The sequence below is a fragment of the Mastomys coucha genome, unplaced genomic scaffold (genome assembly GCF_008632895.1).
Source record: "Mastomys coucha isolate ucsf_1 unplaced genomic scaffold, UCSF_Mcou_1 pScaffold22, whole genome shotgun sequence".
NCBI lineage: Eukaryota > Metazoa > Chordata > Mammalia > Rodentia > Muridae > Mastomys > Mastomys coucha.
In genome coordinates, this window is record NW_022196905.1 from 222,563,559 (window position 1) to 222,585,702 (window position 22,144).

The following is a 22,144-nucleotide window of genomic DNA, read 5'->3' on the forward strand; positions in this document are numbered from 1 at the left end:
CCCCTGGCCTCTGGCCTCTGGCCTCTGCCTGCCGAGTACTGGGATTAAAGCCTTGCACCACCACCACCCAGCTTCAGTTTTGTTTTTGAGTTCCCAGTGTATCACAGTGGGCTCTGCTTGCTGACAAACAATGTAAAATTTCTTCCCTTGAGAACCCAAGAGTGTAGCTGAGTGGTGGAACAATTGTCTGGCATATGTAAGAAAGGCCCTGGTATCAGATAATTAAAAAAAAAACTTTTTCTTCATTTGAAAATAATAATAAAACCCAGCTCAGTTAGTAGAATGCTTATGTAACATATGCGAAGCTCTGTGTTCTATCTCCAGTAACACATAAACCAGGAGTAGTGGACAGCTGTAATCTCAGTGCTGGGGACCTGGAGGCAGAAGGGTCAGAAGTTCAAGATCATCCTCAGCTACATAGTGAGTTTCTGGCCAGCTTAGCTACGTAAGTGCCTGTCATTGTTGTCCATTCCCCCAAAAGAAAGAAAACAAAACTTCCCAGGTAAAACCAAAAACTTAAAGCATGCACACACCAAAAGAGGAGAATAAATCGCCTGGAATTGGAATTACAGGCAGCTGCCCCGGGTTCTGGGAACCCAACCCGGGCCCCTCTTGGAAACAGCAGAAGTGCTCTAGCTCCTTACTTACTCCTGTGCTTTTTGTAGGTTGGTTGGTTTGTCTGGATGATGATGATGATGATGTAGATAATGTCCAGTCTAGAAGAGGATTTGTGCTACAATTATAGGCCTGTTGACCATAGTAGCTTTAAAACACCCAGTATTACATGGGGTATTGGAACCTCTCTGTTACTAAGGCTTAAAAGCATTGTCTTTCCTTGGGGGTGGCTGAACTAGTTATGTATGTATGTATGTATGTATGTATGTATGTGACAAGATCTTACTGGGTAGCTTGCTGGTGCTCAATATGCAGACTGCACTAACTTTGCCTACCTCTGGTGGTATTAAAGGTATGTCATCACCCCTGACCATGAGGGAGGATGTCCCCACCCTGGACATGAGGGAGGAATTAAGAATTGTACTCATTTTTCCCTCAGTGAGACAGAAGTGATCAACAGCTCATACTTGTTTTGTGCAGAGTGCCCAGGCCACTTGGAGGCACAGGGATTTCTCTGACTTTCAAGGAGAAAACTGAGGACAGCTGGGACCATGGCATGAGGACCATGGCAGGTTACCTATCTGGCCTTGGCCTTCAAAGCCCTAGGGACTTTTTTCTGTGTCCCCCCATATGGGGTAGACAAGTAGGAAGAAGGTTCTGGCAGGTGATGAAACAGGCCCTTTGCTTCCTGCATCTCCAGTTTTTGGTGTGGAACATTGAGTCAGTCCTGGGAGACTGATCATAGAAAGTACTGTTCACATGTCCATTGAATCAGCCAAGCAAGCTGGTGTTTTGGATCAATCTCAGGCAACCAACCAAGCAAAACTATTTACTTTTGCCTTTTGTGGCAGAGTAAGAGGCAGAAGCATAAACATCTCCAGAATGTCCTGGGCCACAGTGCTGTTTAGAGCAGGCACCTATGGGAGGAGGGCCTGGCAACAGTGTGAGCAGAAGATGGAAGACACCAGTAGCACTGGACACCCACAGGGTCCTAGTGAAGTCAATGTGTGTCATGGAGACTGCTCAGCAAGTGCACAGCAACAGAGGAATAGAAAAGAAAGTACTGGAGGGCTGGGGCATAGCTTAGCAACAGAACACTTTTCTGACATGTCCAGGGTCTTTAGTTCCATCCTAGCACTGTTATATGGTTCTGTGTTCATGTCTGTACATGTAGGTGTGGTATATGTGCTTTTGTAGGTGCCTATGTATACAGAGGCCAGAGGTCAATGTCAGGTGTCTTCCTCAGTCAGTCTCCACTTTATTTTCTGAGTCAGGATCTCCCACTGACCCAGAGCTCACCAGTTGGACAGATTTGTCTTTCTCCAGCCCTCCAGAGCTGGGTCACAGATGGATGCCAGCATTCCTGGCTCTTACATTCATATTGTAGATTGTTTTTCTGTTTTATTCTACTTGCCTAGAAGCCCAATATACAGTAGGTACTCTATGAATGTACAAAGGACTCTTCAATGTGTAAGTGGTGGAGTTGAACCAGATCTTGTTCTTGGTTGCTTGGCCACAGCTTTCTTGCCTGGAAAATGGCACCACAGGTTGAGTGTGATGGTGCCCTTATCATCTTTGCACTGGGAAAACTGAAGTAAGAAGAGCACTAGCTCAGGGCTACAGAGCCAGACCTTGTCTGAGGAAATGAGGAAGGATGGCATCATGGAAGCACTTTGCCTCTAAGTCTCCTCATGACACGCCAGATTTTAGGAGTGTGCATTGTAACTTAGCGAAATGTACACTTGCTGTGTTCACTGAATACAGGCTTATAATGGGGATAGGTCTGAGAGCCCAGCCATGATTGATGGTTTCTGTGTAAGTAAGTATCCTTCCTTCAGAAAATGGATATTCAAGCCAAGGCTGGTGGCAGAGGCCTGCACTCTCTAAATTGGAAGTCTAAAGAAAGAAACTGAGAGCTAAATCTTGCCTGGGTTACAGAGTGAGTGCAAGGTCAGCCTAAGCAACTGCACAAGACCCTACGTGAAGATTTTAAAAAGTAGCTCCTTGGTACACCACTTGCCACCTAGCCTATGTGAGGCCTCCAATGCTCAACTGGTGGCAAGAGGTATGTGTGTGTGTGTGTGTAAAAATATATATGTATGTGTGTATACACACACACACACACATCTAGTCTGTGTGATATCCTATATGTTCATTCTCCAGTACTGGCAGGGAGAATTTTATTTACACATAATACAGGGTGTGGTTGCATATGCCTATAATCATAGCTACTTTGAAAGGAGGAGGCAAGGGGATAACTCCTTAAAGGGAAGGAAGACAATATTTCATAAGTAGTTTAGGCTGCCAAGGACAGTAAAGGACAACCACTGTTGAGAAGAGCATGACAAGACATAAGGGTCCAAAAGGCCTCCTGTACCTGTGGCCCTACTTTTTCCAAGACATATTCTGCAGTTGTCTAGGGCAGCTCGTGGACTCCAGGTTTCACTGTCTATGCCTAATGAGGATATGTCCTAGAAGCTTAGTTCTCTAACAGGGTCTCACATAATCCAGGCTAGCCTCAAACTTGAAATCTTCCCACTTCAGTCTTCCAAGTGCTGGAACTAAAGGCATGAATGTACCACCACACCTCACTTCAGGATGTACTTAGTTATCATTTTGGATTACTGAACATCAGTACTATACTGTACATTCCTCTAGGCAAAACAGAGGGAGAAAGAAAAGAACAAACTCTCTTCACATGTAGCTCAATTGTAGGAAGACAGGAGATGACTGATGCCTCAGAAACTGGCAGAACCACTGTTGTGGGAAAGGAAAGCCATGGTAGGAAGTGGAGGCTCATGGAGACCTCATACATGGCTCCACCATTTGAACTGAGACCTGCCACACTTCTTCCAGGGGAGAGATGGCTTGGTCCCATTTGTCCCATGTGGCTTGGAGCCAAACTGCTTCAAGATTCAATCTCAGGAGCTGGAAGATGCTCTGCTCTTCCAGAGGACCTGGGTTCAACTTTTATCTCCCACATAGTGTTCACAGGTGTCTGTAATTCCAGTGTCAGAGGATCTGATGCTCTCTTCTGGCCCTTGCAGGTTCCACACATGGACACAGACATCCATGTAGATGAAATACCCATTCACATAAAATAAAATTAAAAAACATAAACTAGTCTATCTCTGTCATAGCCAAACTATAGATCACGCCGGGGTACTGGCTCTGTTGAGGAAGCACATGTGAGCTGGCACACTTGTAATCCCAACACTGGGGAGGCAGGGACAGAACATTTCCTGGGGCTTGCTGGCACTCAGCCAGCCTGGCCTTCTTGATGAATTCCAGGGCCCAGTGAGAATCCCTGTCTCAAACAATAAACTGAGTGACCCTCTAAATATACTATATGTTCACACAAAGTCATTGAATCAGCCTCCAAAATGCAGGTCACTGGTTCATTCCTGCATTTTTGGAAGCTGAGGCAGCAGGATAGAAAGTTCATAGTCATAGGGTAAGATCCATCTTAACAGGAAAAAAAAAAAAAAGAATCTAGTGAATCTAATTGTATGGCCACATAAGGAAATGCTCCCTGCATCTTGAAATGGGCTCCCTCCCATCTTCCCATCACTAGGTGAGCATCAGAACTGGCCTTCTTGCCCTCATCACAGGCACACTCACCTAGTCCAGCTGTGGTCCTGTTGTGCTAACCCAATAGCTATGCTAAGCCTGATTGCATCCCTGTCCCTTACTTCCCTCTCTAAACCAGGGGGCAGCCTCCATCCCTCAAAGCCTTCTAAGAACCCACGGCCGAGAGACTCCCATGGAAGCCCCCAGAGCTCCACGATGGTCCATTCACACCACTCCACAGAATTGGAAGACAGCTCAGAACCTGCTCCTTCTGTAGAGCCAGGTGGGGAGAAACCACAACACGAAGCTTCCAGGTAGGTGGCTCAGGACTTTCCAGCAGGTTCCTCCCTCTTCAGTCATTCACAGCAAGCTCATGGGAAAGACAAGTGGTCCAGGATGACCTGCCACCACTGCACCCCTTTCCTGGACCCTGGTGCAGGTCTTGTTTCTCATGGTTCTCCTTACTGGAGAAAGGCCACAGATAACATCAATTCAGTCTCAATCTCAACCACACTACTAGAAGTTGGGAAGATAGCTCAGGTGCTAAGGAACCTGTTTTACAAGCATGAAGACCCGAGTTCCATGTCCAGAACCCATGTGAAAAGTCTCAGCATAGTAGTATGCTCCTATAATCCCAGGGCTGGAGAGCTAGGACACCTGGGTCCATGGGGCTCATTGGCCATCGGTGAGCTCCAGGCCAGTGAGAGACTGTTTCAAAATGTGTTGAGGGTGATATTTAGGTTGTCCTTTGGATTCCACATGCATGCATGTACATGTATGTACACACATGTATAAGAAAAGCAGGCCAGTCAAACCTTTAATCCCCTGGGACGCTGCGGCAGGTAGATTTCTGTTAGTTTGAGGCTATCTGGGTTACATAGGAAGGGAGGAAAGTGGGACTAGGAGAACAAAATGACATATGGCTGACATCTGTGGGAAAGGCCTAGGTGATCACACTCACTGAATTAAAATACCAAGGCATGTGTTCACCCACCACAGCTGCTCTGTGTGTGTGCCTGTCTGATTTCAGGTCACAACAGTCTTGCTAACAGTGGCACTGTAAAGCCACAAATGTTGGTTCCTCAGACTTGTGTGAGCCACATGTCACCTAATCCTTCCTCCCAGAAAGGCACAAAATGGAATCCTCTGGTCACTTCTAGGCCAGTAGGTGTGGCACTGCTGTGTGGCCTCCCAGTCTACAAAGACCAGAGGAGCTGGGGGCAGGATCTACCTATCTTAAGCTATTGTTTTTAAGTATATGTTTCACTAAGAAATACCACATACACAGAAAAAGGTCACAGAAAAGAAAACCAATATAAAACACAAACAACTTAAAATGTGGGGAAAGCTTGCCAGTGTCCAGAAACTACCCAAAAGACTGCAGTGGACAACCTGCAGGACTGCGGTGGGATCCGGCCCCTCACGACAGTGTTCTCCTGGACTACCCCAGCACCTAAAAGATGTTTTATTTACTTTGAGACATGGTCTTACAGCATAACCCTGGCTGGCCTGGAACTTGCTATGTAGACTAGGCAGGCTTTGGACTCACAGAGATCTGCCTGCCTCTGCCTTCTCAGTATTGGGATTATAAGTATATACCAGCATGCCTTTTTTTTTTTTTTTTTTTTTTTTTTTTTTTTTTTGGTGTGTGTGTAGGGGGTTGACATGTATCCTGTCATCTGTATGGATGTCAAAGGGGGTCAGAGACATATCCTAGGCTGTGAGTCCTACTTTTTACTTGATTGAGACACAGTGTTTGCTGTTTTTCTATTATACACAAGCCAGCTGCTCACAAGCTTTCAGTCTCCTGCCTTTTCCATCTCTTATCTCCTCATAGGGGTGCTGGGATTATAATTATAGGTGCCTACACCACTCCTAGTGTTTATATAGGCCTTACACATGTCTGACAAGGGCTTTTACCCACTGAGCTATCTTCTCAGATTCTTTTTTTTAATTGTTAATATTGTGCTTTGTATATCAATCATATACGTCTTTGTAAATCTAACCCTTTCAAGCAGATAATTTGTGCCTAGAGCCTAGTGGTAAAGCACTTGCCTAGCAGGTTCCGGGCCCTGGGTTCTCTCCTCAGCCCTGTGAAAACATAGTATTGATGTAAAAGGACTTCCAGGGGCTCCCTTGAGGATTCAGAATCACTTTTTTTTTTTTATCTAGGTTCTTATCTCCTTTTACCCTGAGAGAGAGAGAGAGAGAGAGAGAGAGAGAGAGAGAGAGAGAGAGAGAGAGAGAGAGTGTGCTGGGGATAGAACTCATAGCCTCACACACTAGGCTGCACTGCTGGAGCTGTACCCCTGACCCCCCTCTGTCTTGGTATGTAAATGACATCTGGAAGGACCTCAGCCCTCCTCTGCCTCTTCCCACCCAGCTGCCCAGTCGAGGACACAGGAGCTGCTTCTGACATCCCAGGATCACCAAAAGAGCTGGTCCCCCTTCCTCTTTCCCAGGTAAACTCCTGTTCACGGCCAGTAGCGCCTCACTGCGCACAAAGCTGCAGGGACATAAAGGGATAGAAGATAACTGTTGTGAGACGACAAGAATTTGAGAAACAGGGGCAGGTGAATCTCTTGGGTTCAAGGCCAGCCTGGATGACATAGTGAGTTCTAGACTAGTCTGGGCTACAAAATAAGACCCCGTCTAAAGAAACAGGGTAAGGAGCTAGGTGGTGGTGGTATATACCTTTATCCCAGACAGAGGCAGGAGAATCTCTCTGAGTTTGAGGACAGCCTGGACTACAGAACTGCTAGTTCTAGGCCAGCCAGGGCTACACAGAGAAACTTTTGTCTTTAAAAAAAACAACAACAACAACAACAACAACAAAAACAAAAAACAAAAAACCTAACTAAATAAATAAGGAAACAGGGTAAGGTTGGAGATAGAGGGTAAGGGAGTATAGCTCAGTTAGTGGAATGCTTACCCTAGCATGCAAAGAAGACCTGGGTTTTATCTCCAAGGCTGCATAAGCCAGGCATGATGCTACCTTACCTGTAATTCTACTACTTCAGAGGTAAGTATAGGAGGACCAGGAATTGAAGGAATTCAAAGTCAACTTAAGCTATATCAAGATCAAGGCCAGCCTAAGCTATATGAAATCTCATCTCAAAACCAGAAATCCACGGATGGGGGAAAACCTTAAAGTAAGGAAGAGCTGGGCATGGTGACACATACCTTTAGTCCCCGTACTCAGGAGGTAGAGGCAGCCTTGTCTACATATGGAGCTCCAAGACAGCCAGAGCTACATAGATAGACCTAGTCTGAAGAAAAAGCAAAACTAAGAGCTGGTCTATACCTGAGTAGGAACTACTTCCAGGCGTGCAGGGAAGCTCCATCCCTAGGGCTGCTCTTTCTGAGACCCAGTCCTTTCACACTGCTGCTCTGCTCTCCTGTCCATTTTACAGAACTCAGCTGGGAGGTTTGTCCCTCAGTTTGCCAAAGCAAGGAAGACAATAATTAGAAAAGCCAAGGCATGGGAAGAGGATCCAGACAGCTACACCACAAGCCAGGTAAGAAAGAGCCTTCCCTAGGCTGGCTGCTCCTGCTGGTCAACCTTGCTCTTCCTTGAGTTCTCCAGCTCTCTGTCTGCTAGGTACTGCTTGCTGAGCATCGCATGAGACCACTGAGTGTGCCATGACATGCAGCTTGCATTGAAATAGTCAAATTCAGAAAGCTAGTATACTTTTCCCGAGAGCCTTCTCTGCTTCTTGGGGCTTCTGTGCAAGTCAGAAGCCTTTTTAAAAAAAATGTTGGGGCTGGAAAGATGGTTCACCAGTTAAAAGCTTTTCCAGAGAATCTAGATTCAATTCCCAGCACCTACCTACATGCCAGCTTACAATGATCTGTAACTCTGATTCCAGAGTATATGATGTCCTCTTCTGACTTCCTAGGGCACCAGTTATGAAAGTGGTACACATACAAGTGGTGCAGGGAAAATACCCATATCATACACATACATATAAAATCAAGTGCGCGCGCGCGCGTGTGTGTGTGTGTGTGTGTGTGTGTGTGTGTGTGTGTGTGTGTGTGAGGGCAGTGCCATCAGAGGCTAGTTGTAGGTAGTCATGAGCTCCCTGAATGGGTGCTGGGAATCAAACTCAGGTCCTCTGCAAGAATAGTATACACTCTTTTTTTTGTTTTGTTTGTTTGTTTGTTTTGTTTTTTTGAGACAGGGTTTCTCCTTGTAGCCCTGGCTGTCCTAGAACTCACTCTGTAGACCAGGCTGGCCTCGAACTCAGAAATCCACCTGCTTCTGCCTCCCAAGTCCTGGGATCAAAGGCGTGCACCACCACTGCCCAGCTAGTATACACTTTTTTTTTAAAAGATTTATTTATTTTATGTATATAAGTACACTGTAGCTGTACAGATGGTTGTGAGCCATCATATGGTTGCTGGGATTTGAACTCAGGACCTTTGGAAGAGCAGTCGGTGCTCTTATCCACTGAGCCATCTCACCAGCCCTAGTATACACTCTTTAACTGCTAGGCTATCTCTCCAGTCCTCGGGAGTCCTGGGATTGCCCTTGCCACCATGAATCCTGGAACTGACAATGTCACTTTTGACAAGGCCCTTGGAGGAAAGTAAGACCTTTGCAGTAGTAGTGCCTAACTGAGAACACACCATGAAACCTTCGGTGGATGGATGTTTGGGCTGGGGAATGACTCAGTGGTTGAGCACTTGCATAGCTAGTACAAAACCCTGGGTTCTGTCTCAGCATACAGAAATAAATTATTGGAGTTGGGGATGTTTAGTAAGGTACTTGCTTAGCATGCAGGAGACCTTGGGTCATCACTCCCAGTGCTGCATAAGCTGAATGATGATGGTGCTTGCCTGAATCCCAGCTGTCAGCTTCCTAAGAAATGGGAAGATCAGAAGTTCAAAGCCATCCAGAGCTACATACCAGCTTCTGATATCAGGTTGGGCTTCATGAGAACTAGTCTTGTGGGAGAGGAGGTTGGGGCTTAAGACTGTAGAGTTAGGGCAGGCTAGTGAGTGATAGGTGTTAAAAGCAGAATGGATAGAGAGAGCATGGGAGAGATGGAGCACAGCTATTTTTAATACTTTATTTCCTATGCATTGGTGTTTTGCCTGCCTGTATGTCTGTGTGAGGGTGTAGGATCTTAAGAGTTACAGGCATTTGTGAGTTGCCATGTGGGTGCTGGGGGCTGAACTGGGGACCTCTGGAAGAGCATTCAGTGCTCTTAACAGCTGAGCCATCTCTCCAGCCTGAACATAGCTATTTAAAAAAAAAAGAAGAAAAAGAAAAAAGAAACCCTGTCTCGAAAACAAACAAACAAACAAAAAAGACAAAACCCAGAACAAACAAACAAATAGCTATAGTTGGGCACAGTGTCATATAATTGTAGCACTTAGGAGTCTGAGGCAGGAAAATCTTGAGTTTAAGGCTATATCCTGTGCTGCATATCTCAGACAGCAAAAAGTCCAGCTTATGGGCTGGCAAGACTCAGCCTGTAACAGTGTTGGCTATATAAGTTTGACAACCTGAGTTCAATCTACAGAATCCACAAAAAGGAAAAAGGTAAGAACCTACTTCATAAAGCTGTCTGTAGTGTGTACTCTGCTGCCATGATCACTGTGGCACCCCTAACAAGACCCCAGTGTGCATGGATCTGTGAAGGATGTGGAGATAAACGTCTGCTTCATTGCACCCCAGCAGCCACTTACACAGTGGAAGCCTATCAACTGCTTGGTTAGCAGGTCACCTTGAACAGTGAGTACTCATACCACAGGGTCTCTGTGTGGAAGGACATTGAAGGGCACGTGGAGGGTGCTAACTTGTCTGCAGGCTAGCTGTTGTCCACTCACACTTTCTCATAATTCAGTGTTTGGACTTTAGGAATGTGGTGTGACCTAGGCATCAGGTCATGCCTGTATTTTCTCCTACACCACTCATACATGTACACCACACACACGCACATGCATACCATGTATATCATGTAACATACATCATACATACCATATATATCACATAATACAGTCATACACATACCACACACACATAATACACAGCATACATCAGATTCATATGTATATTCCCATATACACATAAACAAGTCATACATTAAATGCACATCATTCACACACATTAACAATCATACACATAACAGTAATAAACATTTTAAAAGATATTCTCACTTGGGAGGCAGAGGCATGTATTTTGAGTTTGCACCAGCTCGGTCTCTGTATGAAGCTCCAAGCCAGTTAGGCTGCACAGGGAGATCCAGTTTCAAAAACCAAGATGTATGGTGGCACAGCACTTGGGAGGCAGAGGCAGGAGGATTTCTGAGTTCAAGGCCAGCCTGGTCTACAGAGTGAGTTCCAGGACAGCCAGAGCTATACAGAGAAACCCCGTATAGCTCAAAAAACAAAAATAAAAACAAAAACAAAACAAAACAAAAAGCCAAGGTGTACAAAACAAGAGTAGCTTGGGAGGAAGGTCACTGATGCCAGGGCTGCTTATCTTCCTCATCATGGTAGCAGTTTCTAGAGGGAGAGATTGCTAGATCAAATGCAGCTAAGACTGGCCCTCCTGATTCTCCTACCTCTGCCTCCCAAGTGCTGGATTCTGTATGTGCTACTACAGCTGCAAAGTAGGTCTTCACCAAAGCCTAACCAGGCCTGGATGTCAAGCCTGTGAGGGTATCAACACTGGTAGATGGGTGTAAATGGGAATATCATGTAGCACATGACTATAGTGACCTCACCATCATGGGGTTTTTGAAACAGAATCTCACTTTGTGCCCCAGACCAGCCTCAAACTCTGAATCTCTTCCTCAGCCTCTAAAGGTGATGATAGATGTGTGCCACCAATTCTAGCCCTATGCCAGCTGGGTTTTTTGTGTTTTTTTGTTTGTTTGGTTGTTTTTTTGTTGTTGTTGTTGTTGGTTTTTTGAGACAGGGTTTCTCTGTATAGCCCTGGCTGTCCTGGAACTCATGCTGTAGACCAGGCTGGCCTCGAACTCAGAAATCCATCTGCCTCTGCCTCTCAAGTGCTGGGATTAAAGGCATGCACCACCACTGCCCAGCCCAGCTGTTTTTTTTAATGATGTATTTTATATGTATGTATATGGGGGGGGGGCCTCTGCCACAGTGTGCATGTGAAAGAAAGCAACTCTGTGTAGTCTGTTTTCTTTACCATGTGGATTCCTGGGATCAAACTCAGGCCATTAGGCTTGACCAAAAGTGCCACCTCTACCCATTGAGCCATCTCACTGGCTCTGGTATATCTTATTAAGTTAATAAGGGGCTGGTGAGATTGATTAGCCGGTAAAGGCACATGTCACCAGATCTGACAATCTGAGGACTCTCATTGGAGGAGAGACTCCCACAAGTTGTCCTCTGGCCTCCATATGTACATCATGGCACATTTGAGTATGTACCTGCATGCACGTGTGCACACACTAATAATATAATAAGCTGATGAGTTATACCATTGGGCCAACTGGGAGCAGAGCCTTTAAACCCTTCATTGACTCTCTGGGGTGGGTACAGGACTCAGTGCCTTGTGCAACTAGGCAATTGCTCTATTATGGAGTCACTCCACAGCCTACCACCTAGACTTTTATACCCTGAGATGCTTGGTGATGGCAGTGAAGGACCCAAAAAAAGGAGGGTCATGTGTACTTTTTGTCCTCCTCCTACCTTAGCACAAAGCTCTGCCCAGGGTAGCTTCTAGAGCCCCCTGTGGTACCTAGTGCTGAGTGCAACTATCTGATCTTGAGAACAGGGTCCTCAACTAGAAAACCTCCAACTAGAAAAGTTCTTTAGAGTGTTTGCTTATCTAAGGCCAGGGCTGAATCTTCTATTTCCACAGGAAACAAGGCCAGAGCTGGGTGCCTTGGAAGCTGGCAGCCAGCCACAGAGAGAGTCCCTGAGGTTCCCTCCTCATGATGCCAGAAGACCAGAAGACCAGACACAGCCGGAGAGTACCATCTCACTAGATAATGGAAGCCTGGGGAACAGTGGTTTTGAGATGGCCACAGTTCAAGACAGTAGTAGCCAGGAAAGACCCCAGTCAGATACTGCTGCTGAAGACAGGGAGGCAGATCACAGAGCCCCACAGGAAAGAGGTGCCCAAGGAAGGGAAGCAGGGGCCCAGCATTCTGTGGAACCCCAGGGAGGAGAGGACACCCTCTACACTTCAGCATTAGTCCCTGCCTCAGACCCCACCATACCATGCCTAGAGATCTGGTCTGTGGCTCAAGACCACTCTGACCCCACACATATTTTCAGCAGCATAGCTGCAGCACCCAGCTCCAACAGCCCAGCAGATGCCTCTCTTATGGACAGTGTCATTACAGAAGAGAGCTTAGCTCCCTCTGTGCTGCAACAGAGTGCTCCAGAGGTGGCCGGGCTACTGGGCTCTCCGCATGGGCAGATCCCTGATGGAGGCTGCAGTGGGGCTCTGCTGAGCTACACATCTCTTGCTGAGGAGACCACAGCAGGCAGAGAGGAGGTCACATGGAACACGAGGTCTCCTGGTGACACCCTGGTAAGCTTCACTGAGGCTGCAGTACCTGTCAAACAAGAGCCTATGGTGGAAGCTGGAGATTCGGGCCATATAGCCCAGGACATGGGTCCAGTGGTCCAGACCAAGGACTCTGGCTCTGATGGACAGTTACCAGGAAGTATAGGAATGCCCCCTCTACCAGCACATCCCATGAATCAAGAGGTGCTAGAGTTAAGGGGCCTAGCTTGCGATCAAGACTTAGAGGGCCTCAGTCTGTACCCTCATAAATCCTCTCAGCTAGAGCACATTTATGCAGCTAGTGACCCTCCCCAGAGCACCAAGGACTGTCACAGCAGCCCAGGCATTCCTGTCCACCTAGCAGGGCAGCAGCAGCAGCCAGCTCCCAGTCCCAGAGATCAGGCCGTATGGCAGGAGTCCTCAGCAATGGAACTAGACTTCCTGCCTGACAGCCAGATACAAGATGCCCTGGATGCCACCAGCATAGAGCAGGTAAGAGCTTTCCTGAACTCAGTGGACACCCGTCACCTTTGGGTGACAAGATGGGGCTAATGTGTCTGACAATTTATTTATACAACATAGGTGTCTGAAGGTGGGAAATCACAGCTGCTTTGGGCATGGTGAGCCTGGTTTTCCTCAAAGGCATATCTGATGGCTATCTGTGGGCCTGGCCTATGTGGCTGCTAAGGAGCTACACACGATAGGGATAGACAGGAAACTTGCCAGTCTGGGGCCTCCCTGCCACAACTAGAGCCCTCATATGTGTTACCCATACCCAGCATCTGCCCCTGGCTTGTAAGGCTTGCAAGACCATTATCATCAACACACCTGAAGAAGCCAGTGTCCTCACATCAGACGGGAGAATGGAAACTCACTGCTGAACTGATAGGATCCTATCTTGACTGATTTTCCTGCAGGCACATGAGTAATTGTGCTTTGTGTTGTAGTTCCTAAGGATCTTGTCCACCCACAACTGCCCAGATGTGACCTTCCTGGCTCTGAGCCTAGGTCAGCCTTCAAGGTTACCTGTCAGTCCCACCCCTGGGAGAAAGCTGCCCTGCTCTCTGTTGCTGCACTTGATCTGACAAAGGGCTGTACTGCCAGACCCTGAAACTAGGCAGCGCTCTCCTACATGGTGTGTAGTAGTACAGGGGCTGAAGGAGGCTAGGCACCTGCTGGAGAGAAGGAGCCTGTGGTGTACCTATGTCTCCTGGAGTCTAAAGCTCTCCTCTGCCTTGGAATAGGGAGCTGGGTGGCTTCCAGCAAGCTATGACAATACTCTCCCAAAGAGCCAATATTTCACACTGCACCACAACCTTCTGTTGAGATGCTTATTGGCCCATTTTGCCACGTTGAGGGAAGCTTTTCATAAGACACACCCCTCAAAGAATTTTACCTAGTGTTCAATCCAAAAAATAGGCAACCATGCTTCAAGACCATGGGTTCCATCCTGGCACTATACTTTTCCATACTTTGGGGAACTTGCTGGACTATACTTCTCAGGAAATTGGACCTGAGGTGTAGCCCAGTCACTGTGAGAGGCCTGGGTTCCATCCCATCTTTGTAAATAAAATCTATCAGGACCACAGGAACCTAGCACAGTTTATGTCATACTCAACAGACAGCACCAGTGTGGGAGCCGTTAGCTTTGAAACCAGGCATTCCTGAACAAGTCAGGGAGACCTAGCCACTGAGCAAGTTCCATGGGAAGGCAATTTAGGAAGACCATCCAGCTAGATGACAGAGGCTCTAGCTCCCAGCATAGGGATACCTATGATCAGAACAGGGTCCACTGCTGACCTCACATCCATCCACATAGCCATCTCAGGAAGACATGCCTGTAGGTTGCCCTGCAGTGATGGTCTGACTTGTACAGTGCTCTCCTACAAGAATTTGGTGTTTTTTTCCCTCATGCTTCAGTGTGTTGGTCTGAGGCTGGTGCAGCTGGCATGGCTGAGTAGCATGACTGGGACCCTAGCTGGGCTCTATCCCTAGGACTTGGGGAAAAACAGATTCTTTGGTCCCTCCTAGGGTTTTGGTTGAGGTTTTCAGGGCTTCCAGTGCCATAGCTCCTCTGTCAAAGGCAGTACCCATCAGGCCTGGTGGGAATATGGCCCCCCTCTGTCAAAGGCAGAACCCATCAGGCTTAGTGGGAATATGGCTCTTTTTAGGGGAGATTCTCCTCCCCACAGCTGAGCAATGTAATAAGATGGGCAAATGTAAGCACCACATTTCATTTTACTTTAGATGGGTCTTGCAAGGTTACCCTGACTGGGATCAGATGATCCTCTCAGGTCTATACCACCAGACCAGCCAGTGTCTTCATGAATTCCCATGCCAGACTCTTCTTTCCCATATAGGACACTTATGCCTTAGGCAGATAACATCACCTTTGTTTTGGTTTTGGTTTTGGTTTTCTGAGACAGGGTTTCTCTATGAAGCCCTGGCTGCCCTGGAACTCACTCTGTAGACCAGGCTGGCCTAAATTCAGAAATCTGCCTGCCTCTGCCTCCCAAGTGCTGGGATTAAAGGCGTGTGCCACCATTGCCTGGCAACATCACCTTTCAGCTGTTGCCACTTGGATCCTGAGACACTCTCACTTTGCAGGCCACATTAACCTCAAATCCCCAATGTTCTCCTAGTCTCTCAGGTGCCAGTGTTCTATGTACTCTGGCTGTAGGGTCTTTTAAGGTGGTAGGATCTCAGACTTAGTGATGACACTCACACAGGTAGCCTGAAACCAGGAGGCTGGCCCTAGCTCACAAGCGTCAGTCCTGCTCCAGCCCATCAAGTTGCTAGAATTACAGGTAACTGCCTTGCCTGGTCATATTTTTGTTTTTTTCAAGGTCTCAGTATATTATATAGTCTTGGCTGTCCTAGAACTCTCTGTGTAAATCAGACTGTCCTTGAACTCACAGATCTGCCTGCTTCTGCCTCCCAAGTGCTGGGATTAAAGATGTGCACTCTTGTACCCAGCTTTGCTCTGGGCTCTTTAAGACACTTTGAGACACTTTCAGTGATTGGGATAAAATGCATTAAAGTATCCCACAATGCATAGCAACCTGTTGCAAGGACAAGAAAGAGGCCAGCAGAGCAGCTATATCTGGAGCCCCTTACTGGCATCATGCTTCCCATGTAGAAGTTCAGCTAAAGTGAAATCTTGGGTGCTATGGCAGCTTCCCTCTGCCAGGGTGGGTGATTCATACACTGTTCCTATTCCTTCCAGGGTTTTCCTTCAGGGAATATTCCTGATCTTGGCTGGCCTGTCCCTAGCTCACATGCCACTGGAGGATCCCCAAAGGAGGTGGCCAAAGCTCAGCCCAGGTAGGCTTCCCAGTCTTCAATCCAGAGTGGGGGCTCGCCCTCCCTTTCAAACTACCATGCACCATGTGTTTTTGGGAACTCAGTAGTCCATGGTTCACACTCAAAGGAGGAGAGGCCTGTCCTTGGGATCTGGGTTCCCTGGGGCAGTCCTTCTAACACCTTGAACTGGTCTAGCTTCTATGGGTGTCCTAAGAGGAGCCTGGGTGTTCTGAGTTACATGAACTGGTGTCCAAGCAGACCAGGAAGTCTTGAGGTTGCCCTCAACTCTGACTCTGGGCAGATACCCCAGGGACTCTGACCCACTCTTTCTCCTCACAACCTTATCTGGCCCTTGGAAGCCTTCCCTCCTTGAACCTGACTGTCTCTGCAGACTTACCAATGATTTACTGCCAAGTTTCTGTTTCCAGGCAATCATGAAGGAGGTTAGGATGCCAACCTGACCTCCTCTGCTCCCTTTCTGTGCTCTAGCCTCCTGCCCTCTGTAACATATCCCCTCTGCCAGATGTCAACACATTCCTTCCCTGTGGCTCTCAGTTTCTTTCTTTTTTTTTTTTTTTTTTCTTCGAGACAGGGTTTCTCTGTGTAGCCTTGGCTGTCCTGGAACTCACTCTGTAGACCAGGCTGGCCTCAAACTCAGAAAGCCGCCTACCTCTGCCTCCCAAGTGCTGGGATTAAAGGCGTGCACCACCACTGCCTGGCGGCTCTCAGTTTCTTCCTTCAGTAGAAGCAGGCTAGCTGTTACCCACTGTTACTGAGAAATACTTCAATTTCCTATAGGTAAACAGGAGCTCCCAGATTGGGTCCTGGAGTCCAGTTGGTGACCTGAAGCTGAATGTAACTTGAGGAAAGCTAAGGACCACACAGGCAGCCACCATTAGGTGCCTGGGCCTGTAGAGCATAACTGCTGCTCCTGAGAATAAGAAGCTCAGAGAAAGCTATCTGGTAACCAGAGCTGACAGGGAGGGCCCTTATCCTGCCTGTACATACAGGCTGCACATCCCTTTAGGAAGTGCTGTGGCATGTCTCCTTCAGACTGCCTTGAGTGCTAGTAATCCTAGGTGAAATTAGCATCAAATGACCAAGTACTGAGAAATGGACAGTCCATGGAGTTAAAATCTGACTATCAAGACAAACTGGAAAAGAATATTCCAGAGTCCTCAGAGGCACTGGAAGAATCATCAGGAATTCTGTGTAGTTTGAGCAGAGATAATGGAAAGGGCCAGGGGCCAGGTGAGGACAAGTGGTGTCCATTATTGGGGAGGGTCAAGGAAGGCCATGACAGCAGCCCTGGTGTGTCAGTAGATAGTGGCAGGGGTTGGAGCTAGGATATTTGGTGGGATGGGATAGGGAATGGGCAGGACATTACAAAGAAGCCCTTCCAACACAAGGAATGGTTGGTCATCCTGAGCACTTAGGCCACCCCTTTCTTCCCCATTTCCTGCAGATCCCATGTGGGAACCTGGGCCCAGGACACTTACAGGATGCAGGATGCAACAGACACAGTGCGAGGCCTCGTGGTGGAGCTTTCCAGTCTCAAGTAAGGGCAGCTCCAGTTGCCAGAGGGATACAGTACAGAATAGAAACTGAGGCAGCATTACAGGTGTGGGTGGGTGGGGGACAGGTAGTACTGTAGCCCTAGCCCAGGCTATCTCTGTTCCACTTCAGTGTTTGTACAGTGGAATCTTGATTGACAGCTTTAACTTTAACCTACATGTTCTAGAGGAGCATGTGCCTGCACCTGCCATTTGTGCACCTGTGAGGAACCCCCTGGCAGGTGTGGCTGAGGGGGGGTCCTACGCAGTGACAAGCACAGCTAGTTCCACCTGTTTCTGTTTCTTCAACAGCCGGCTGATTATGAGTACCCACCGGGACCTGGAGGCCTTCAAGCGCAGGAAGACCAAGTCTCTGCCTTACCTGAAAAAGGGCTTTGGGAGCCTTCCTAGAGGGGATCAGAGCTGGAGGGACTTGTAAACTGCTGCAGCCTGTGGGGGTCAGCTTACCATGGCTCCATCATGGCTCCATATGCAGGCAGCTGAGGGTGGCCACTTGGCCAGGGTCAGTATTATTACCATGCAACAGAGTGTCTGAGCCTTAAGAAGTCATCTGACAGCATGGCCCACCCCAGATGCTCATCCAGGTTTGAGCATCCAGGCTCCTGAGCTGAGCTGTAGTCGTCTCTGAGTTTGTTTCTGGAGGGGAGAGGTGCCCTCTGTTCACCTGCCTATCCTTCCCCCATGCTTTCTGTTACTCTTGGGAAGACAGAGAATAAATGATGCAGTCATGAGCCCCTGATCTGTAGCTGCACTGGAGATGCCGCGGTCTTGACGTTCTGCCCATAGACCACTCTACACTCAACTGACCTGCAGCTGCCTTCAGAAGGCGATGTGTAGGGTTATCCAGAACCACTTCTGTTGGAGCAGGGCTGCCAGAACACAGGGCAGGAGCTCCTCATAGCTCAGTGGCCAAGTTTCTAGGAGAATGGCTATGTGTATGTGGGTAACAAATCTATACACAGGTTAGTGGCACAGAGCCTCCCTTGTAGTTGTTACAGCCAAGGTCCCAATGCAGGGTGAGGCCCCTGTCTAGTGCCTAGGAATGAGCTCTGACCACCCACCTCACCCCTCACAAACCTCTGGACATGACAGTGTTCTGCTATGCCAGGGGGAGGTATCCTATTTGCAGAAATACATGCCTGGATTGGCTTAGGCCTGCTTCAACTCTCACATAGAGGCAGGGCCTCCATCTCAGCCTCCACGTAGGAGAAACCCAGTGTAGGATGCCATGAGACAGGCTATGTGTTGGCTGGAGGGGACTGTTGTCCCTAACCCTACCTAGCCCCTCCCCCCTGCTCCTGGGCTCGGACTCTGGTTGGTGGTGTGGCTTGTGCAAGGAACTGATATCCCAGTGTCACTCACAGACTCTGGGCTTTTAAGAAGTCGTCCTCCCTGGCTCCCAGGCCAGAAGCAAGAATGTGGGCTGAGAGTAAAGCCTCAGGCCAGTTTAATGAGCCCAGGAAATACCTTCCTCAGCTTCCCCGAAGGACATACAGAGCTGAAGGAGACAGACGTGTTCAGCCACAAATTATAGTCCCCACCCCCAATCAAAGCAGTCACTGCCCTTTGTGCCAGCCTATAGCACCCAAGGTGGCAGTGGTATCTCTGAGGGGATTCTGATTTGGTTTCTCAGTCCCCTTAAGTCCTGTGCACCTTCAGTGCAAGGGGAGGCCCCCATTTTGGATATCAGTATGCAGTAGGTAGCTGGGAGTTTAAATATCCCACAGCTGCCCTAATGGTGCCTGCTCCTGATTCCTTTGCTCTGGTTTGGGATGTCGGTTCCCACAGGTACCCCAAAATTCAAAGATCAGTTTGTCAGGTGGGAAGTGACACAATGAGAATGTGATCTGTAGAGTAGAGGTGTCCCTGACCACCAGATTCATACCATCTTTGTCCCAAGACAGGCTCCAATCCTTAGCATTTATTGGATGCTGAGGCAACAACACAAGCAGGGCCAGGGTGGGGAAGGTGATCTCTGACAAGACTGTGGCCAGCCTCAATCCTAAGCAAGGTCCAGTCTCCAGATGCCTGTGTCCAGACCCTTGGCAATGGTGCCACCATGGTCCTCCCCACTCCAAGCTCCTAGGCCGTAGTGGAGGGACAGCAGACCGAGGGTGAAGGTCCAGGGGGCTTCCTGCCACTTTTGGAACCTGGAAGTCGAAAGCAGAGGAGAGAAATGCTGAGTGCTCAGATGGCTGAGCAAGGTACCCATGGTGGCATCTGGGGCCTCCCAGCCTGCTTCGCCACCTGGCGGCCGTACCTGGGGTTGTCTTCCTGAGACCAGAGTTGGGCCAAAAGCATAGAAACACTACTCAAGTGAAGGTGGTGTCCCCACCAGGCTGCCAGAGACCTTACGTCCCTTCCACCCAGAATGCAATGCTCAGCTTGCTGTGACAGTATGCAGGTGAGGGAAGGTGCCCTCAAATACCAGGAGAGTGTTCCTGTTGCTTCAGAATTCAGAGACCGGCATCTCTATGACTCCTCATTGCCAGCGTGGGGGCTGAGTCCCTTAGACCTCACTGAGGAGGGTATGGGTATGGTGCAGCATGCAAAAGGCCCTGGGTTCCATCCCCCGCATCAGACCAACAACATGAAACTCTAAAAGGCAGACACTATGGCTCATGTCTGTCCCAGCAATAGGGGCATCCAAAGATCCAACGATTTCTAGCCACCCATACCCAGTCACACTTCCCACCACTCACCCCCCAAATTGAAGGAATTAAGACTGCTAGAAATCATCTTCTCCAGGAAGCCTTTCTGGGACCCCTTATCTGAGCTAAGTGCTCCCCTATTCAGCACTATCTTAACAGCCATTCTCCTGTCTACCTTCTTCATTGCTGACCCAGCACCCAGTGGCAATCAGACATGAAATATTACTTAGCAAATGAACAAATGATTTCAGAGTTCAGAAAGGATTTTAAGCCTCCCTCAAGTTTCACAACTCCTGACCCCCAGGTAGAATCAGAGATCACCATATACCCCACAATATTTCTACTACCCTGCGCAACAAAGCAAAAGTAACCTGCTCCATGCTCTCAGCTATACACTGTGGGTTCCTTGGTTTCTAAGACAACACTGGCATCAAACACATTTAAACACCCCCAAAAGCTGAGAGCCTTCTCCACCCAATCCCTAAACCACCTGCATAGACACCTGCGGCTGCTTCTCCTCCAAGGCGGTGGCCAACATCCTGTGTCTTTGCCTTGTCAGGCCGGGTCAGCTTTTTGCCTGCAGAATTCCGGGTGGTGTAGCAGTAGACAGAAGTGTAGCCCTGGTTGGTGAGTGGGCAGAAGCGTCGAGTGTGGGCATGCTCCTGAGTGGCCCCACACTGGGGACACACATAATCCCGCAAGATGGGACATAGCACCCGCCCTGCCTCATCCTTCAGGACGTGGGACTGATAGATCGCTCGGGACTCGCCATTGTGTTTGCAGAATGAACATAAGCGTTCAGGAGCTGCTGAGGATTCCTTGCTGGCTTGCTGGCTTGCTGAGCTTGGCTTGGGCTCTGGTTTGGGATTCAGTCTGACATCAGGCTCCTCTTCCTCATGCAAAGCCCCAACCAGTCTTGCCAGACCTAGGTAATCTGTCCAAAGATTGAAAGTCCCCATGGCTGGGCAGAGGAGCAGAGAAGAAACCCAACCTGGCTCCAACTTCCCTTCTACCCTGAAGCTCAGGCTTCTCTGGCTGCTTTTTTTTCTTTTACTTTGAGGGGGTGCAATAGGGTGGAGCAGGCAGGCTCTGGGGGGTCCCTCACCTGGGGGTTTCTTACACACCTGCCCAGGGGGTATGTGGTGTTTGTGTGGGCTGAAGGTAGCCAGATGCAGTCTGAAGCCATTGAACCCTTAGGCTTCCCCAGGGTCTCCTCCCCCTTCCTGTGGGAGGTCAACCCCTGCTGGCACTTAGGTGCTAAGAACTCAGCCCCAGGGTTAAACACTAACAGGTGATTTACTAACTTTTTTCTTCTCTCTTCTGTAAGGCAGGGGGTGGGAGGTGGGGGTTTCATTTGGCCTTGAGTTTTTGTTAGGTCAGGTAATGCAGCAATCCCAATACCTAGGCAAGAGGCCTGAGCATGGAAGTGGGGCTGGGGGTTGGGAAATGACAACTGGGTCTCAATGCGCTCTGGTTTCACTAAGGGACTTTCATGTCCTGGAGAACTTAGTCTTGACGTGTGAATTAAAGGAAGAAAAGAGAAAAAGGGTGTAAACACAGACAGAGAAGAAGAGAGAAGACAGAAGAGAACAAAATGTCTGGGTTATATATATATGGAAGAGCCTCTGAGGGAAAGGCAGCCCAACTCTTGGGCTGCAAAGTTTAAGGTCGGGGACAGAGTGCCAGGTAGGGACTGAGGGATGCTGGGAGAACCTGGAGGCCAGGTCTGCTTTGATATGTAAAATATGCACCTCAATCCCGAAGTCTAAACCAAACAATGACTTCTCCTAGTGGGTAGAGAAGAGTTTTGTTTTTGTTTCTTGTAGATAAAAGGGACAATTAGAGGCAGAGGCAGAGACACCTAGGAGACTCCAGAGTGGATGTAACCAGCAGACTGAACCAGGCCATGTAAGGAAAGGGAAACAGGAAAAAAA

At 48.3% G+C, this 22,144-nt stretch overlaps 2 protein-coding genes across 8 annotated transcripts in view; one reads left to right on the forward strand and one right to left on the reverse strand.

Annotated features, from left to right (window-relative positions):
- Positions 1-18,298, forward strand: part of CUNH19orf57 (chromosome unknown C19orf57 homolog) — a 26,555-nt gene extending 8,257 nt beyond the window's left edge. For 4 of the 7 annotated variants that reach the window (XM_031340562.1, XM_031340563.1, XM_031340565.1 and 1 more), the window contains 7 exons: positions 4,325-4,499; positions 6,569-6,647; positions 7,599-7,703; positions 12,029-13,174; positions 15,909-16,006; positions 17,451-17,543; positions 17,851-18,298. In XM_031340562.1, the coding sequence (XP_031196422.1) occupies positions 4,325-4,499; positions 6,569-6,647; positions 7,599-7,703; positions 12,029-13,174; positions 15,909-16,006; positions 17,451-17,543; positions 17,851-17,977 (1,823 nt within the window). In that variant the 3' untranslated portion in view covers positions 17,978-18,298. Of the gene's footprint in view, positions 1-305; positions 421-4,324; positions 4,500-6,568; positions 6,648-7,598; positions 7,704-12,028; positions 13,175-15,908; positions 16,007-17,450; positions 17,544-17,850 lie in introns of all 7 variants that reach the window. The other 3 variants (XM_031340561.1, XM_031340559.1, XM_031340564.1) reach the window with 2 other exon arrangements.
- Positions 18,299-19,460: 1,162 nt separating this feature from the next.
- On the reverse strand, positions 19,461-22,135 carry Nanos3 (nanos C2HC-type zinc finger 3). Its single transcript, XM_031340568.1, has 2 exons — positions 20,713-22,135; positions 19,461-19,709 (listed from the first exon to the last, which is right to left on the reverse strand). The coding sequence occupies exons 1-2, from the start codon at positions 21,167-21,169 to the stop codon at positions 19,642-19,644; spliced, it is 525 nt and encodes a 174-aa protein (XP_031196428.1). The 5' UTR covers positions 21,170-22,135; the 3' UTR covers positions 19,461-19,641.
- Positions 22,136-22,144: the final 9 nt, after the last annotated feature.